Source organism: Cottoperca gobio, chromosome 13 (genome assembly GCF_900634415.1).
Source record: "Cottoperca gobio chromosome 13, fCotGob3.1, whole genome shotgun sequence".
Classification (NCBI taxonomy): domain Eukaryota; kingdom Metazoa; phylum Chordata; class Actinopteri; order Perciformes; family Bovichtidae; genus Cottoperca; species Cottoperca gobio.
Genome location: NC_041367.1, coordinates 4,726,924 through 4,746,375, shown reverse-complemented (window position 1 = coordinate 4,746,375; position 19,452 = coordinate 4,726,924). Strand labels below are relative to the sequence as shown.

The following is a 19,452-nucleotide window of genomic DNA, read 5'->3' as shown; positions in this document are numbered from 1 at the left end:
ATCTCGGGCTACTGTGGCACCAATGAACCCAACAACCTGAGGTGGTGCCAAGATCCGGGAATCACGGCTGCTGTCACTTGTGGTTTGCGTTGCGGGACTGCTGGAGAGGGAGGGTCTCTGGATGTTTGGAAGTGGATCATTTCAGCAGACACGCTTCTATATAAGTCCACACAGCAGCGGCTACTGAGCGGCTTCTCTAATCCGCCCGCTCCAGGGCTGGAGACGCCAGGCAGATCAACCAATTAAAAGAGTTATGCCACAGCCAGAAGCGTAATAAGGGCCTTCCTAGTACCGACACCGAACAGAGGATACTCTCTATTAGAGCGATTTGGGAGCATCAGGATGCAATTTGACACGAGGCAGTTTACAGGCAAGACGGAGCTTAGTGCAGAAGGTGCAAATTCACCTCCACTTCTGGACACTGGGAGATTAATTTGGGGGATGTAGTTGTCGATATCACGCGGCAGCCACTGTTAGTGGAATAAGCACTTTCGGAAGGGTAGATTAAGACTGCAACACGGGACATTATCATCACTTTGTTAAAAGCAGGTCCGCATAGAGACGCTGGGGCATCAACGCTGATCACAACATGAGATGTTAAGGATCAAAGTGCTGCTAATTCTAGGATGGGACAATTCTTTCAGTAAATTGAGAAAAACCTGCTCCGTTTATAAAGTGGTGTTAAGCCTCTCCTGATACAAGAGAACAAGATATCAGTGTTCCACTTTGGCGAACAATAAATAAACCTTAACATAATTGCATGCTGTAAAGTGAACGGGGTGAGTGTCAAATCCACGTCAAGACTTGAAAGCATCCTAAATAGAAAGGTCAAAAGTAGGAGCTGATCATGTGGCTCAGATATATTTAACATCTTAATTGATTCAATAAAAAGGATGCGTGTGGCGCCACCTGTAGATTACTTCATAACCCACTACACAAGCATATTACTTACACATGGGCCATTTATAGGTGCAGATAAGGCCATGTGTTCGTGCATTACAGCATGTAGCATCAACATACAATAGCTCACTTAGTCAAACACACAAAGAGCTGTAAAAAGCATTCATGATGTACAGCCAAGTCCCAGGCATGTGTGCTGTGGCCGGATGAAAGACAATGCAACGATCAAATGAAAGGAGCTTTATAATAATAATAATGAAAGTGTTCATTTTTAAAACAGTTCGTCTTAAAGACTCAGAATAAAAAAATTCAATAAAGCCCATTGTTTTGTTTTTTCAGTTTGTTTTAGAAAGAGCAAGGTCAACAGATCCAACATTAAAAAAGGATGGTGCCCTATTACCGTAAAAGTGGTGCTGGTGGAATCTTTAGCTGAAACATTTGTTCTTTTTTTTTACAAAGTACCTGAAGAATTTCTGTGAGCACCATTTCAATATCTTTTGCATAACATAAAAACTGGCCAATATCCTAAATCTTTTTTTTTTTTTTTTTTTTTGTCTTCCAAAATAACTCATGTCTAATATTTTGTTCCTTGCTCTCCATCATTACAGCTCAAAAATATTTGCAACATCTGTGAGGAAAATCTCACATGGAAGTGTACACATTTAAAAACACCTTAAAAAGTCAACAAAAAGTTCTAGAAAGGCATAAGTTATCAAATCTGGTTGCAAACTGGATCATGTACAAACAACCTGAGTATACAAGTGAATTTGTCAACATAAATTCATGACTTTTTTTTTTTTGTAAGCTGTCCACAAATTTGTGAAGAACTGAAGTCTTTACAGAAGTTCTTTACGGAAGTCCTTTACATGTCTCTGTACCGTCGCCATCTGTTATCTTGGTGGCCACGGTTGCCACCTTTATCGTCATGTCTGTTGCCACCTCTGCTGTCATGGTGACGGTTGCCACTCCTGTCGTTCTGATGCTGATAGTTGTCCCGGCTGTGGCCGTGTTGCTGATGACGAGCGGGAGCCGCTTCGTCTGGGTGGCGCTGATTTCTGCCACCGCTGTGCATCTGGGACGGATGCCGGTAGGGGGCGTTATCGTGTTGCCTCGAGCCGCCTCCGCCGGAATTTCCACCTGCAGACGGCTGCCTCTGCGTAGATTTGGAGAGACCGCCATTCAACTGCTCAATCTGCTGCATGTGGAGCTGCCACATCATGTTGTTCATCTACGGGTGAAGGGAAAGACATAACATGAGGTTGTTTCTATTCCTGTCGACTTGCAGTGTAAACATTTCTTCATTTGTTGCAAAGAGCAGGTCTGAACATGTCACTTATTCAAATAAGAACTTTACATTCTGGCACGAAGTAGAAAAGAAGGTTACCATGACATGCTTCTGCAGATTATCGGGAGATGAAAGGGACCTCTGCATTTGGGGTGGAGGAGTATATGGTGGAGAACTGAACTGGATCGGGGTCCTGCAAGAGGTGAGCAAAACATCGTCAAATATTTTCTTATCATAAAAAAGACAACAAGTCTAGATGTCTGGCGCACATTCCAAATATGGACTATAACCCACTTTAACGCTCAACATTTTATTATTTTAGCTGATGTTTTAAAGTCATGCTTTGACCTTATTTCACTCATCTGGCATTTATGGAAAGGTCCTGTAACATTTTGTAGGAATCACTTTTTGAAAATCAGTTCTGCCTCAAGTTCAGAGCGATGAAAATGAACCATTGGGAGAATGAAGGTCAAACCTTCACAAACAGTTTAGGCAGCAGAAGCACTAAATACAGAGGGAACAGTTACTGACAGGTGACGAGCTCATAATTCAGTCGTTTTATTTCATTTAATTTGCTCCAACTACACAATAATCATAAAGCTCCACTGTAAAATGTTTAGAAGAAAATGCCTACGAGTACACGCAGACAAACATTTCTAAGTACGTCAAGCGCCGTACATCCCGCTATCAACATGATGTAATTAAGATCCTGCAAATGCAAACTCGGACTTTAAGCAAAGAGCAATCAGAACCTCGTCAAACAATATAAATTAACTCAGAATTCATCCATACACATCGAGCCACGCCAGCCAGATATATCCATGTAACCCGCTGCTGTTGAAGTTTTGAAAAACTTTAGTGATAAGAGAGTAATGCTAAAATCTGTGATGCAATATCTGATGGAAAAGTCCATCAGCACTGATGGGAAGCAAAGTCTGACATCGATTTCCTGGAGCTGGATCGACCTGCAACTAATGTTGCAATCAGTGGATTGTGCGCACCTTCGCCTCAAGTTGCAGACGAGTCTGTTTGCCATCAGTCACGACTCCGCTTTGACTGTAATCTGCATTAATGCTTCATGTTCACACTTCATGTTGTTTAAATCCACTTTGGTTTGGTCTGTGGCCAACCAATGTGAGTCCAGAACGCTTTGTCTTGAGAAAATCTTCCTCCAGACATGGTTTCTTTCTTCTTCCCTCTACTTTTGCTATCGTTATGGTTTTAAAGCGAGATTGTGTTCAGTCAAATGTTGTTAAAAATATATAGTAAAACTGACAAACACTACATTGTATTGAAACGTGAGCCGACTGGATTGACATGTAGCAAAGGATGACACGGTGCTCTAACCAGGTTAGTGATACCATAACGCCTGGGTTACCTCAGAGTTACCTGGGTAGCTCAATAACTGTACTTTGTGATATCAGTCCTGGGTGTTTTATCTGCTTCACTCAGTAACTAATAAATGCATAACAAAATAAGCTTCAGCTAGCACAATTATGGTTGTATGCAGGGAGTCAGTTACATAATTGTTTAAACATCAATAACAACATTTTCATTCTAATTTGTTCCACATGTAGACATAAAAAAGGTACATGAATTGAAGGAAAGAAAGATTTTAATCACCACAGAATGCAAAACACTACATTACACTGGTGTGATTACTGCCTAATTTAACTCTACGTTCAATACTTTCAAGTTTTCCAGCAAAAGCCGTTAACAGGCAGAGCTGCATGATGAAATGTGGCATGAAACATGGAAATGATTGCACACGGAGTCTTCTATACGAGTAAATACAGACCAGTCCAATCCCATTTCATGCCACATCTTTTGCCAGAGCTCCAATTTGTGTGCACAGGGCACTGCCAAGAGCATGGAGAACATGCATGTCTAAGTAATATTCAATAAGGAGGAAGCATCTTTGGGAGCACACGCACTGAACATCTGGTACGAATTACAACCATACAGTAGTTCCATTCCTCCAAATGATTAACTACTGACAAACTAGGTTACTAAAAGGCTCAATTCACAGACCCAAATAAAATAGGAGTGCATTTGCCTATATTGTTATTATAGTACCACATTCTAGAATACAGATCACCCCACTCTGATCTGCCTCAAGGATGAGTCATTAAAATGTGTGTTGTGAAAAACAGCTGTTTGCATCATCCCCTCAGAAACAACCATAGATGTATGCAACTCTAGGAGACCCTTTAGTCTATTCATACAGTTTGTTGTACCAAACCTGTGCTGCACCAAGAAACTTAAAAATGGCTGCTCAAAATTGAGATGTCTGTCCATGAGGCTTTCTTACCTCTGGCCATGTGGATTTGGGGTATTTGCAGGACTTGAGTTCCCTGGACTGCTGCTATGACTACTCCCTATGATGGGGTCATAAAGAACAAAACAGAGTTTATTAGTAAAAGCAAATTAATTCAAGTTTGACAATAACTTCCACAGTGATTACCAACACGGACACATTTAACTGTATGAGAAAATGACTAAATGATAACAGTTGTTATTTCCTTCCATGTTTCTGCAGTTCACTCACGATACAGTAGTCAATATGATCTTAGCAAGAATATTAGCCATATTGTCATGACATGAAATAGATCACGACTGAAACATTGTTATGCAAAATGTGATAATTTAATGACGGATTTAGTCCCATTACAGTTTATTTCCACAAGGCATAAAATATGTCAAATAAAACGTAGGCTTGCATGTATACATTGAATAACTAAGTAGTGTTTGGCATATATTCAGCAAGTATTGATGGAAACCTTTAGAACAACAATGTCTGTTACTACACGAGGGACACACACTGAGGCTAACGTTACTTCTAAACACGGGTTTAGCAGTGTAACTCCGTTAAATGAATATGTTCTAAGTAATGTTTGTATATGACAAGTTAACAACAACTCACCTGATCTGAACTGCACATGGATAGTTCTCCCATGCAACGATGTCCCGTTGAGTAGTTGCATGGCAAATGGCACGGACACTTCATGTTTGTAAACGGCAAACCCAAATGTTTTCTGTTTCCCATCGCCATCTTTTGGAATTTTAGTTTTGATGAGAGGTCCTGCCTGCAAAAACAAGCAGTTGGCGTTAATGACGTATCCAAACAACAACTAGCTAAAGCTAACTGTAGCTTCCCAAAGTAAACCAAGAACATCGCTATTGAAATTGTCCACAGCCTGTGCATAAAACACGATGAGCCAGGTTTGTTGTAAGAGAGCGTACCACTTCATAACTTAATATTTTGTGATATTTTACCTCCGACATTGCTTTCGATTTGTTAGCATTATGCGCGTGATGCTTTCCGTAAACTTGACATTAGCTAGCTAGCTAGCTAGCTAAATCTAACGTTAGTGACAAACGCACCTGTACAAACAGCTCGAACAAAAGCTCCTCCGTCACTCTTGAATCCAAATTTCTTATAAAGAGCGTCCGGTCCGTTTCCTCCTCTATTCCCATTGTATTTGAGCAGATACTAGCCTCTCAAGTGAAATAAATGATAACGTCTAGCTTAGTAAAGCGATCCGCCAAATATAACCGGAAGGCCTAGGTTGTCGTAAAGTGAAATGCCGTAAGACTTGAGCTTCTGTCGTAATGAACGGCGGCAACTTTACAACACTGAAAATACGGTATGTTTATCTGAATTGTTTTACATTTGCGTTGAGAATAACTAATTTGTTTAAACTGCAAAAGCAGGGGTGAATGCAAACATGTTTTTATTATCAATATGTTATAATACATTTAATATATGGGGTGGAACATGTTTTGTTTTGTTTGGTACTACAGTTGTAGACCAAAGTGCCATAAAACAACAAAATGTATTACTTAACTTTACCTTGATATTTACTTTGATATTTACTGGTACTTTATAATGTTTTTTGTAATTAGTTTTTAGGGGTGCAACATATTATTTAATTGTCAATTAATATAGCAATTATTATAAGATTCATCAATTCATTGTTTAGTTTACCCTGGAACAGGAAAAAGTCCTTTAAATATTTTTAAAATCCAAATTCAAATCTTCAAACTGCTTGTTTGTCTGTTGGTTTGGAAACTTTGGACCAACCGTCTTAAACATGCACAATGATAGGCTATGACAAAGAGTAAAGCAGGAAATGTTTTCTTGATAAATGACTCAAACGATTAATTGTTTATCAAAATTGGTGCAGATTAATTTTCCAATTAAGTAATTTATTATTCAACTGATCGCTTACGTTCTACAGGACACTTGTAGCCTACATGACCTCTATGTCTGCTTATGTATTTCCATTATGTGTGTCTTTTCTGTCAAAGAGAAGCAATCCAACTTGTTGTTAGATGTGCGTGTGTTTACCCAAAGGTGTGCAGACGCAGTGCTAGCTTAAGTGAGGGACATGGAATGGTTGAGAATGTATTTTAAATGGCAATTACTACAAGAAGATACTTTGATCTGGTAGAGGTTTCTCAAGGCAAGTTTACTTTTGTTAATTATTTATATTATGTATCACACAATGTGCCACATAATACAAGATTGTTGTGCTTGTACAGTATGTGTGGGAGTTATTTTCAAACTGGAATTGATCCGTTCTTTACTATTTAACACTGTTTTGTTCCTTTTACCCCATCACAGGAAGCAGTCATAGCAACAGTCCAGCTCGCAGGATTCAAGTACTACAAAAACCCCAAATCCGTCAAGACCAGAGGTAAGACTGTCTCAAGGACAGTTTGTCCAACAGTGTCCAAAACATGATCTGGTTACCATCAGCAACAGTAGCGTACAGTCTCTGCCTCTCGGCTAGACCTTTGTGTCCCTCAAGCTTTGTACTGGCATCTGCCTTTAGTAATGCCAGATGCAATTTTCTACCTTCTAACTTTGCTAATATAAAGTCATTCTTCTCTTCTTATCTCACCTCTTCTCTTCTGTGGCTTATTCAGTTTCCTTGACTGCCTGACTGTTGCACACAGATAAGGTTTTCTTTTTCTCTTACTCTGTGGCTCACTGTGATTGGGTCAGTGACTCAAGCGTCTGGAACCAAATGCCTCTGGTGGCTGCGACATCATTGAGTGTGGAGGTCAAGCGAGCGGCGTGAAAGGCTCGACTTCCACCCTAATCAGATGGGCTGTGGTGTCTGTCCTCCATATTAATTAGATCAATTTAAACTAATGATTTTCTCCTTCATGCCTGGAAATGATCCTCACAGAATGTGGCCCTGTTCAAGCTCAAGCAAGAGGAATCGGCTGACGATCTGAAAACCAATTTTCTTTGACTTTTCTTGCTGTTTTAATTTATGAAAAACCAGAGTGGACCGTATGCTCACCTTGCAATCTCTATTACATATTTATTCCATGCAAGGTGCTGTTTCCATCACTTATATTCCTCACGTAGCAATAAACACCGCCATTTAACACCAAAATCTTGGCTGTCAACGTGTCTTGTGGGTCCTTTGCTGCTGTGCATAGTTGTTAACACTTGACGTATTGGACGCATTGGACGTATTGGACGTATTGGACGCATTGGACGTATTGGACGTATTGGACATATTGGACGTATTGGACATATTGGACGTATTGGACGTATTGGACGTATTGGACGTATTGGACGCATTGGACGTATTGGACGTATTGGACGTATTGGACGTATTGGACATATTGGACGTATTGGACATATTGGCGCTTTCCCACGAAATGCTTATGATTTAAAATACTGCAAGGTTGCAATGGAAGCAGTAAAAAAAAAAAAAAGCCTAAACCATAAAACCACACCTGTGCAGTATACTATTTGATGACTAAAGCCCTTGAATCTATTTGTGTCCCTACATTGCCATTACCCCATACATCTCCCTGATGTATTCCCTCTCTTTTTTTATAACCATTGGAATGAATTCAGGAGAGCACTATGGAAGTGCTGTTGCACAGGACAAAGTGTACAGTGTGTAAATGGGGCAGAGGGGTAAGTGAATTGGAATACGAAACAGGCAGACCTGCTGAATCTGTAAAACCCTCGTTACTGCACAGAGAACCCGACTGTGCCATGTGTTGTTGTTTTGCCAAAAAATAAATGCATATTGCATTTAATTTATAAACGGAACTAGATTTTTAAACAAAAACAATGAAATGTCTTCACAATAACCATTTCATTCATTACTCTTTATACTGTACAGCAAGAGTGAAGAGGCTGACTCGTGCCAGTAGATGGCAGCGTTGATCCAGTGATGCTGGTTGTGGCAGCGTTGCATCAGTGGAGCGTCTTCTCTGTGGGGATGTCAGACGGTTGCTATGCACTGTGGAAGAAAAGGAAGCTGAATTTAAAGAGTTTGCTGGGAGGTTCTTTATGCGGAGAAGTGAATTGTCATAGGAATATCCTCTTTTCATGTTTCTGTTTCAGCCCACTTTCAGGTTTTTCCTAACATGAAAGGGTTAATGGCTTGTTAGGGACGTGGTGTTGTTGTCCACGGGACGACTTCTAGAGTTTTTGTATTTTCAGTTTAAGCAGAGAGTTATTGAGTAAAAGTTTGGGGTCCACACGGATTTACATTCTACACTTTACAGTACATGTACTGATATTGGAAATCAGGAATATGGTAATATTTGGACACCGGCGGCCTCCGCTGCTGTTTGTGCAGTTCGGTTCTCCAGTTTGCATACAATGTGACATACTGTGTGTGTGTGTGTGTGTGTGTGTGTGTGTGTGTGTGTGTGTGTGTGTGTGTGTGTGTGTGTGTTTGTGTAATTGTATGCACCTTAAAAACTTGTTTATCCATGGCACTTTAAGTCGCCCTACATGTTATTGTGGGCTCAGTTCATTATGCAACTAAATATTATGCATATGTAGTAGAAGGTCGTGTGTGTGTGTGTGTGTGTGTGTGTGTGTGTGTGTGTGTGTGTGTGTGTGTGTGTGTGTGTGTGTGTGTGTGACGGATATGACAAGCAGAGCACCGTCATGCCTTTTCATCTGTCTGGAAATAAGTACGGCTCAAGCAGAAAAGCATTGTGCTAATTTATAGCAATTACATAAACCCTTTCAGAGCTAAATATGAAACGGCGATATGCACTTTAGCTCGAAAACAATTCTACACTTAGCGTCATTAACATGAGTGCATCAGTTCCTCTTCTTATGACTGGGGTTTTGGATGCCTGCACACAAGTCTTGGCCGCATTGTTTTAATTAATAGAGGAAGAAGAAAAGCATGACAAAATGGGAGCAATGCTCAAGGGCAAGATGGTAGCCCGCGAGCGCTCGTGGCTGGTCCCCAGAAATAGGCCACCAGCAGCAACCCCTGCTCTGGTCAAATCAGGGTGAAATCTTATGGCGGTTTAGTGCCTCCACACAAGTCCACTGTAATGAGGCTATACATACACACACTGTGCTCACTTCTAATCATGACCTTTTTGCCTGGAGAGTTTGGTGGCACTGTGAAGTGATTGGCTGATGGCTGAACACATCCATCTCCTTCACCAACATCCACCCCATGCTTTAGGCTCCAACCTATACAAAAAAACACCCTTCCGCTGCCCTTCTCTCTTGTTCATTAATATTCATAATTCATGTGGAATGAAGTGATTCGGGATCATTAAACGCACATGAATATTTGTCGGATGAAAGTTTAATTAAGCCATCCTTCTTTGGCAGCGTGATGTCACAGAGCGGCTTCCCATTCAATGCATCCAGTGCACGGTTTTATGGCCTGTACCTTTGTTTTTTATAAGTGCTACTCAGCACTTATCCAGCAACAACCTCCACCTATACACGGTCTTATTTTACCGCTCCTGCGCTGCTGGATAGACTCAATTGATGCCGACGGTGTGTGAGTGGTTCTTATAGTTGCAGTGGTAGTATGTGGATCAATCATGCTTAATTTAATAGAGCAGGAGAACCACTTTTGTGGTAGATGTCATATATTATTCAGGACTGCGGACTATACATATAGGATCGCCTTTAGATTGTTACTAAGCTGCATATGCATACTGCATACAATATGTCTCTGCAACAAGAGTGATGAATGCTGAGTCCATAATGCAATTTGCATGTGTTCTATAATGTCTACAATCCTGTATGTGAGTCTGAACCGTTCTTAGATTACAGCACAAGAAAAGCTACACACTCTCAGCCACACACAGAGTTTAGCTTTACTCATCCTTACGTCTGCAGAATAATAATCATTTCCAATCAATCCATTTTTAGAGGTTTGCCTCAAATTTGAAGCGTACGACTTTAAGGAAATGTTCTGTCCTCACTTTGTAAGACACATCTGATAAAGTAACGCTCTCTCTCACACACACACACACACACACACACACACACACACACACACACACACACACACACAGACAAGAGCTCATCACTGGCAGCACGCCACACCGTTTCAACACCCTCCTGAAACAAATGGATGCAAAGATTCTTGTGAGGGGTGTCAGAGCCGCTTCGTTTCTTTGCAGTTTTCCTCTCCCGTTTCAACATGCTTGTTATCTCAATATCGCCGCTGCATGTTGCTGCCGCACTGACATGCTGTGACTTCATTTCCATATCTGTGACCCCCCCCCCCCCCCCCCCCTCTCACGTTTTGTCTCTCTCTCTCTCTCAAACACACACACAAGCACACACATTAAGGCAGGGATCCATCCTCTTGCTACAGTGCTGCAGTGCTGAGTAGCAGTATCAGAAAGAGAGAGAGCGAGCGGGAGAGAGAGGGATGTCTGGCATCAGCCCCACACCACAAAACGGACTGCGGCAGGGCATCCAAAACCCTTTTTACTATTCCAACTCTTAAATTAAACAGCACCCGCTTGTTTCCTAGTTCTCCCCTAGAGAGGGTGTCCAGTGACTAATATTAACTTACAGTATCTGATCAAGAGCATGGAAGCAGCATCTGTTGCAAATAAACAAAACCAAGGGACATTTTCTTTTGCATTCTCTATTTCCTCCAGCCCCCCTCCTCCCATTACCTCTGCCCCGTTAACTGTTGCAGAAAGTGAGGTGTCAGCACATTTACGATGGCCATGCTCACCCCTGATGCCTGCCTGTTGAGGAGCAGAATCATGCCCTTTGCCAAAGGTGCCATATGGAGGGTGTTTTATAGCTGGGGAGTGCAGGGGAAATGGCTGTCCTAGAGGAATAATTAAGAAATGGATCCCCACAGTATAGAGCTCATCACATCACAGCCGCTCTGGATGTTCCTCCACTCTCCTCTCTACCTCTCTCTCTGCTGCTGCTGCTGCATGCTTTGTAAAGCCTCACATACCTCCAGAGAAGATAATGAGCTCGGTCTCCTTTTTTCCTCTTCCAAAAGTAAGCTTTTGCCTTTCCCCCCCCCCACTTCATTATAATCAACAGTGGAGTGTCCCATATTCCTGCTGCCGAGCAGAACATGCCCTCAGAGACAGTCAATATTGCAGCTTATAACCTATAACTTTGAGCTCAACCCCCCAAAGAAGAAAGTTTTCCCTTTGAAGATTCTCATCACTATGTTAATCAGCTGATCAGAGGATGTTATGCCAACTCCTTGTGATGCAAATATTTGCATTACATGCAAAAACCTCCAGATTTTTAGCTATTTCTCTAATTAGCACTTGAGTTCAGGCTCGCACTCTGACTGCCATCAATTATGTAATTGCACTGAGTAAATGACACTCAAGAACCCTGTAGTCAGTCAGACCAACATCTGTAATGTCAGTTTATTGAAGACGTTACAGAGGAACTGGAATGGGGTTTATATTTTTAGTTTTATAGTCGAAATTCCTCCATTCAGACAAGATATCACAGCTGTTCTCAAACAGCAGCGCCTATCGATCAAATGCCTCTTGAGGAGCTAAAAGTTTATATTTCAACTGAAGTGGTGGTGTCATCAGCCTTGTGTGTTTAATGTGGTTTTAAAAAGACTCATATAAAGCATGCATGACTGGCACTCAGTTAAGGGGTTGTTAAGATACCCTAGGCTTTGGCTAAAATTGCCAACGACCACAAAGTCAATGATGCAAATGAAATAAAATTCCATTTATCCATGTCATTTCATTTCATTTAGAGAGTTTATGGAGATCATAAGAAGGTCGAATTCTTTTCAGCGTGCCGCTCCGTGGCCTCTCGTGTAAATGAATTCCCGAGTATCTTTCTGAGATACTTGACATCTTATATTGGCACACGACTGCAGAGCTAACCTTCACATTCACAAGAAGCTCTCTGGAGACCTCAGAGTTGTTGTTTTTGTTCTCCTCCGCCTCAGCCCCAGCCCCAGCCCTTTATCTTCACTATCAGTGTAAAGCACATTACTTCAAACCCGTGCAGGAGCGGCTCTAGGCTCAACTGTGTTCCTCACCGCAAAAATAATAGAAAGAAAAGTTCAAGAGGAGTTTGACAGATCCGGCAAGATAGGACCATGTCAAATCCATTGAAGGCTGTTTCAGGGGTTTGGATCTGTCATTGTCACAACTAATATATAGTGTGGTCCCTCTATCCTTGGCTTGTGGGTTTCTCCGTACAAGCGTTCAGCATTTGCCTTGACATTCAACTAATTTATTTACGATGTCAGAGAGTTGTAGGCGAGCTATGAAACTACCACAAAAAGAGTTGAGGGAAAGATGTGTAGGATTTACTGAGTCGCTATTCCATTGTGCCAGTACAACTATACAGGTAGATACTAGTTGACCAGCCACAAAAGTGTCATATAGTGTTCTCAAGACAAACAGAAGAATTCTCAAAGTCTCAGTAGGGCTCAACTGTTAATTCAAATTTTAACGAAATCGCAATATGGCTTACGGCAATGTTCAAATCGTAGGAAACGCAATATCTTTTGACGAAATGTGTTTCAAAATAGCATTTTAAATGTCATATTGTCGCGCTGCATAGATGCCCTACGCATCTTATTCTGCAGACCTAAGAAAACATCTTTGTTTGGTGCAGACATTTGCAAAAATCCTGCAAAAAATAATTACATTTTTTTCAAAACCGTGAGAATAAAGATGTAAAAACGGTTTATTCCTTCTATTAATGGGAATCACATTGCATCTGCGATATCAGTCATAAATAATCGCAATTAGATATTTAAAAAAAAATCATTCTTTCAGTTACTCTGTGAGAAGCACATGAATTATGTATACGTACAAACCAGAGGCACACGTAGACGTACTGTATAATTGAACAGTCATTTACATTTTCTTTCACTCTAATTGCAAAGAAGCTTCCTGATCATTAATGTAAATTACAGTTTATTAAAGATCATGCCTTGAGTTACTGTGTGAACGTCGTCTCCTCCGGTCTTGATTTCAGGATTGGATTGTACCAACTAGATAGAGCTTTACTATATTAGGTTGCACATTTCAAATTTAAGAAAATGCATTTTGTAAAAGACTTGAGTCAGTTACTAGGAAACATATTTATTGTTGTCCTATTACAACCAATCAGCTTTAAACAGGAAGTCACAAGATGCAACATAACTGCCAAAAATAGCAGTTTTAACTTAGAAATAAAGGTTTCAGAGTGAGTAGTATTCATGCAGTCTGGAATGAATGGGACATATCAGATTATGCTATTAAGTCATTTAGTCTAAATCTTTTACTATTAAATCTTCGTAGTTTACATACTAAATGTTCTGCTTTTATATAGCGCTTTTCCCGATCTTTACGATCACTCATAGCGCTTTACAACACATGTCAGCATTCAAGCATTCACACACGTTCATACAGAGTCAGAAGCTACCTTTCAAGGTGCACATCAGCTCATCAGCAGTGATAACCATTCTCACACTTGGCCATCGGGGGCAATTTGGGGTGCAGTATCTTCCCCCGAGGACACTTCGACATGCTGACTGCAGGGCCTGGGGATCGAACCATCGACCCATCGACCCTCCTGACCCACAGCCGCCCCTAAAAAATAATTACAAAGCATTTTGATAAAGGGTCAGTTAGAAATAGCTTTTCAATGGTATGTTAGCAAGTTGTCAGTTGGTTCAGTGAGCTATGCAACAGCAGATAGAAGGCCAAGATCTAAAAACAGCTAATCCATCCACTTTGCTTAGACTTACAACTAGGCTAAGTTTGAACTTACTAAGAGCTTAAAGAATGCAGAATCTACATAGTCATAGTTAAAAGTATTCCTCTTTAGAGTTCTCCCTAAAGTTGTCGTAGGAGATTTCCAGTCAGTCGCACGTTTCTGTCCACACATAAACTTGGCAACTCCAGTAAGAGGAGGGATTGTAAAGATGGGACATTCCTGTGACATACCCTTCTGCTCTCCATGCTCCCTACACTGATGCATGCAACAATGCATCAGTTGGCTGCCCCACTAGATTAAAGAAAAGAACCGGGGATCTTCCAAAAATAGCCCTTCTATCAACACTGCCACCAGCTGCTTAATGTTCTACCCGGGGTCATCATATTCCATCAATCTTTCAAGCATTTATTGACGGGATGTCCACATAAATTTGTGTGACGGGTGTTGGAGCGCTATGAAATATTAATTTTATATTTTCTATCTGGTGTTGCGAGATGAGGGTGGCAAGTCCCTCTGGCAATAGAAAGCAGCGGTTCGTACATTAAGCAGTGTATAATGTTGATGGAACACTGGAGTGTAGGTAATATATTGATGGCACCGGCTTACATCCCATATATGTGCAAGCTAGAGTGAGAAGCGATTATAAGAAAGTCACATTTGGTTATAATAGAGACTGAATTATACAGTCTATCTCCACGATAAAACGTGTATTTATACCGCTTAAGGTTCCCGAGTAAGACGCTGCCAGCTCGCTCGTGGTGTTGCATCAGCTAAACGCCGTTGACACATTGGCTGTTTATTGTAAGCGATGATATGAACCTGTTGTCACACCTCAGGGACTTTGCAAATCAGCCTCCCATCTCATTGGAAACACAGTTTTATAATCAATGGCGACAAACTTTACAGCCATTCGTTGCATTTTCATATTGGCGTTAATAAAAACAACAGAGGGGAGTCATTGCCTTTATTTTAACTGGCCCTTGTACGGGTGTGTAAAAAGAAAAGAAATGAGCGTATCCACACTTTGTTTTCTTCAAAGTGACAGCGATGTAACTGCACTTGGATGAGCCACCAAGGTTACTCTGCGGTGTGATGCTTCCTATTTAAAATCTGTCTGAAAGTAAATAAATTATGCACATCAATCCGTGTAGCAAGTGCAAGAAAAATGCTGTTGAGTGTAATTATAGCGGCGGATACAGATGGGAATCGGAGGGATGATGGCGGTGTTCCATAAATCATATCTGTGTATTGTATAGCCTTGCACGGGGCTCTAACAGCAACACATGCCTTCACTTTATCGCAGCGCATTCCACTTTTGCAACCGGTACATTGCGAGCACATCGCTGCGCCGGAGAATATGTAAAGATGGAGATTTATTGTTGTCTTTATTGTGTTTTACAAAGAGTCTGGACAAAGTCATAAACTGCAGCATAAACGTATATCAACAGACTGTCAGGCTGCGGAGAAGAAAAGAAAAACATCAATGACTGGAACGGATTGAACAGATTTCAGAGGAATAGCGAGGAGATTTTAATGATGGAGGGCTGATCCCGAGCTCGTTCTTTATTCATCTGCGCGGTCAGGAAAGTGTCACGCGTGATGGAGGCAACTACAGCGCAGTTCAAGAAATGACAACAGCCGAATAAGCAGTCCTCCCAATGATATATGACTTTATTAATGGCTGACACGTGAGAGGGGAGCACACTGCCCAACCTCTGCTCTGCTCCCAATGTTTTGATTTCATTACGATGCAGGGACGAGATAAGCGAGCTGTTTGGTGGGTCAAAGACCACCAACGCTGAGATCAATAGTGCTATCTACTGTAATACACAGCAGCCGTGATTGAAATAACAGCAAGAGGACATGAGCGTTTTCAAATCCAAGTCGTCCAGAAATGGAATGAAAATAGAGAAATCTATTCTAGCGAAGTGTCTGAACCTTTTTCCAAATTGTTTTGCGTTTCCTTGTGAGACAAACAGTATTTTCCACCTTTTTTTTTAATGAATATTCTTTGTTGATATTCATCTATGGTAAATAAAAAGCAACATATTTAACTTTTCCACCCTGCACAGCCCTTGCACTTGGGGAGGTCTTCTTATCATCTTCTGTTGATAATTTCCATCTGGCTAATGAGGGCTTATTCTTTACCGTGCCCAGAGGCGCACTTGTTTGTATTGTTGTATTTCATCACTTGGTTAAATGTTAATTGAGCTTTTCATATCATTTGTGCTGAGTTAATGTCTCACTCAAAGGATTTCTCCCAAATTAGCTTTAAGGGTCTCTGCAGGTGTTGCAATTCCACTCGCAGTGTTCGGTTCTGTGCATAATTGTTTGTTGTTAAACCATGTTTCTTCCCTTAATGAGCCGTCTGTTGGGTTTGGAACAGTAAACGGGATTGAACTGCAGACTATCGTGCAAGTGCTCCCACTTATGTTGTCCAAGATGATGATGATTTTTATCCCATAATATAATCATCGCAATGCGAGATCTCTGAAACATCTGTGGTTTTACCACCGCACTCTGCTGCCTACATGGATGAGATCTTTGCTGTTTAACATAATCAATGCTTTGCAGTTTCGAAACCCCCTCTTGTCTCATGACACTAATTACTTCATAGTATTTCACCGACAGCAATATTAGCTTATGTTAATCATACTAGGATGACTGAGATGTGTTGGCCTGCAGTTGTTGGACACATTATATATTCTACTGTATAATACAAAGAGGTTGTGGACGAGTACAGATGCTTCCTGACCTTAATGCATGCGCTTAAGGGTGTTGTATCTGCAAATGGATGCCAACATCCTATTGTAGAATGCAGATAGCAAGATTTCATGTGCTGCATGTATATTGATATCTGTAACTGATGGGTCTCTGGATGCACGGATGCAATGGCTCGGGTTAGAATGTTTTGGCAGTTTTATGTCGACGCGACGCCCAAATGGACGACATGTTTCATTATAATGAGAATGTTTGCCTTTAGGGGCAGCAGTAAATTAGTCAGAAAGTAAAGTAAGCATGTGCATCAGCACATTTTGTCCATGCACCGCATCATTGGATTTATGAATGCTTTTGTTTACCTGGGTCACAAACAGGTCACTGATGTAAGAGTGTGCAGTCAGAAGAGGTGAGCTTCAGATATAAGTGAGTGGAGAAGGGTTACTGACATGTGGAATCTGCAGTTGAACATAGCCGTGAAAGATGGTGACGAAATGTTGACTCTTTTCTTATTTAGCATTGAAACACTTAAGATTTGAAACTGAGTTTTCAGAGGCTTTAACTTTTATAGTGTTTGAACCAAAACATAAACTATATCAGGTCCTAGTCTTGTTAGTAGGATCTTATTCTTACATTGGTTTATAATTATTGCTGTCACTGTCAGGAGTTTTACTCCACGATTATAGTCCATCCATCCATCCATCCATCCATCCATCCATCCATCCATCCATCCATCGTCTACCGCTTATCCGGGGTCGGGTCGCGGGGGCAGCAGCTCCAGTAAGGAACTCCAAACTTCCCTTCTCCGGGCCACTTCCTCCAGCTCCGACTGGGGGATCCCGAGGCGTTCCCAGTGAGGAGATATAATCTCTCCACCGAGTCCTGGGTCTTCCCGGGGTCTCCTCCCAGCTGGACGTGCCTGGAACACCTCCCTAGGGAGGTGACCAGGTGGCTCCTTACTAGATGAACCACCTCAACTGGCTCCTTTCAACGCAAAGCAGCAGCGGCTCTACTCCGAGTCTCTCACGGATGGCTGAGCTTCTCACCTTATCTCTAAGGGAGACGCCAGCCGTGATTTCGTTCTATCGGTCATGACGCTTCATGATCATAGGTGTGGGTGGGAACGAAGATCGACCGGTAGATCGAGAGCTTTGCCTTCTGGCTCAGCTCTCTTTTCGTCACAACGGTGCGGTAAAGCGACTGCAGTACCGTCCCCCGCTGCTCCGATTCTCCGGCCGATCTCTCGCTCCATCGTGCCCTCACTCGCGAACGATTATAGTGGCCAAAAGAATTCAGGATAACGATATCTTTAGAAAATAATTCTAATAATATTGCTATTTTTTGGCAAACTAATTGATTTGTCTGTGAGGCGTTGGGGGAGGGAACAGAAAGAAACACTGGATTATTTACACTATATTATCACATGTGTATTATTAATCACAGTTATCGTCAATGCTGGTAGTTCGCGACACCCCTACTAATAAAAGCCTGATACAAATACCCTTACAATTTAAAATGTACCATTTACAAGATGTCATAATGTTCCTGTTATGTTGGAAATAATGACCCATATGAGATACCACTTTATTCACCATGTAACTATATGCACTTAATATTTATAGAGGACCCTGTGACCCTGTTACTTGGCACGGGTACGGCGACCGGCCATATATACAATGGAAGCCTGTGCAACAAAAAAAAAGACGGACCGCAGAGAAGTAAAGTAAAGGAAGCGAGAGGCAGAGATGGACAGCAGCAGTGACAGGCAGGCAGAGGAGTAGTGAGAGAGGAGTTGCTCTGAGCATTGCCCAAGTCGTGCTCAGGGCTATGAGCACGTGACTGAGGCTGTGTAGGTACTGCAGTGCTGATCACCACTGTATCAGCAACATGTCGTTTGTGTCCTTCACTTCATTAGTTACGCATCTGCTTCCAATATGTGGTCGGGGAAGCATCACCACCGCCCCTCCCCGTTTCTTTTCTTTCATTATACCATCAGAGTTTAACAAGCTGTGGATGAAAGAATATGTCATGGTAGTTCAAAACAATATATATTCACAAGTTGCATGTGCTTCAAACTGATTTATGTTATATCATCTGTATCTGTGCAACACATACTGTAAGTACAGTTACAATGTTATCCATAAATTCATTATGTTTTCTTGCTCTGAATGGGTTAAAAGCCTTTTTGCGAATATATTTTTAAGCTCTCCGCCTCTCTCTCTCTCCTCCACTGCCTCATGCATCTACACTAATGTGCAAGCAGCCTCCTTTACATTCTACAGTAAGACACGGTGGAAAGTTTTGTTCAAACAACAGGACCTCCCCAAGGACCTTCCTCTGGGGTAATGAGTACAGCTACCTGAAATTTGAGCAGGTTGGATAGCCACAAGCAAAATCCCACAGCAAGCAACAGCAGAGGAAATGGTGCAATCTACTAACGCATGAATAAAAACATAAATGCTAATGCAGATGAACATGCTTGCCCACGCACATATACAACCACAAGTTCTGGTTGCATCTAAAATTAGAGGTTCAAGGACACGGATAAGGTTATTCAGCTGCTGCACGG

General features: G+C 41.5%; 1 protein-coding gene and 1 long non-coding RNA gene across 3 annotated transcripts in view; one reads left to right on the top strand and one right to left on the bottom strand.

The window, feature by feature from the left end:
* Positions 1 to 1,125: 1,125 nt before the first annotated feature.
* On the bottom strand, positions 1,126 to 5,711 carry rbm7 (RNA binding motif protein 7). The gene is made up of 5 exons (XM_029447081.1): positions 5,570 to 5,711; positions 5,109 to 5,271; positions 4,497 to 4,563; positions 2,285 to 2,378; positions 1,126 to 2,128 (listed from the first exon to the last, which is right to left on the bottom strand). The coding sequence occupies exons 1-5, from the start codon at positions 5,660 to 5,662 to the stop codon at positions 1,763 to 1,765; spliced, it is 783 nt and encodes a 260-aa protein (XP_029302941.1). The 5' UTR covers positions 5,663 to 5,711; the 3' UTR covers positions 1,126 to 1,762.
* Positions 5,701 to 19,452, top strand: part of LOC115018196 (uncharacterized) — a 27,956-nt gene continuing 14,204 nt past the window's right edge. For both annotated transcript variants that reach the window (XR_003833332.1, XR_003833333.1), the window contains exons 1-2: positions 5,701 to 5,832; positions 6,813 to 6,885. This is a non-coding gene — a long non-coding RNA (uncharacterized LOC115018196). The remainder of the gene's footprint in view (positions 5,833 to 6,812; positions 6,886 to 19,452) is intronic.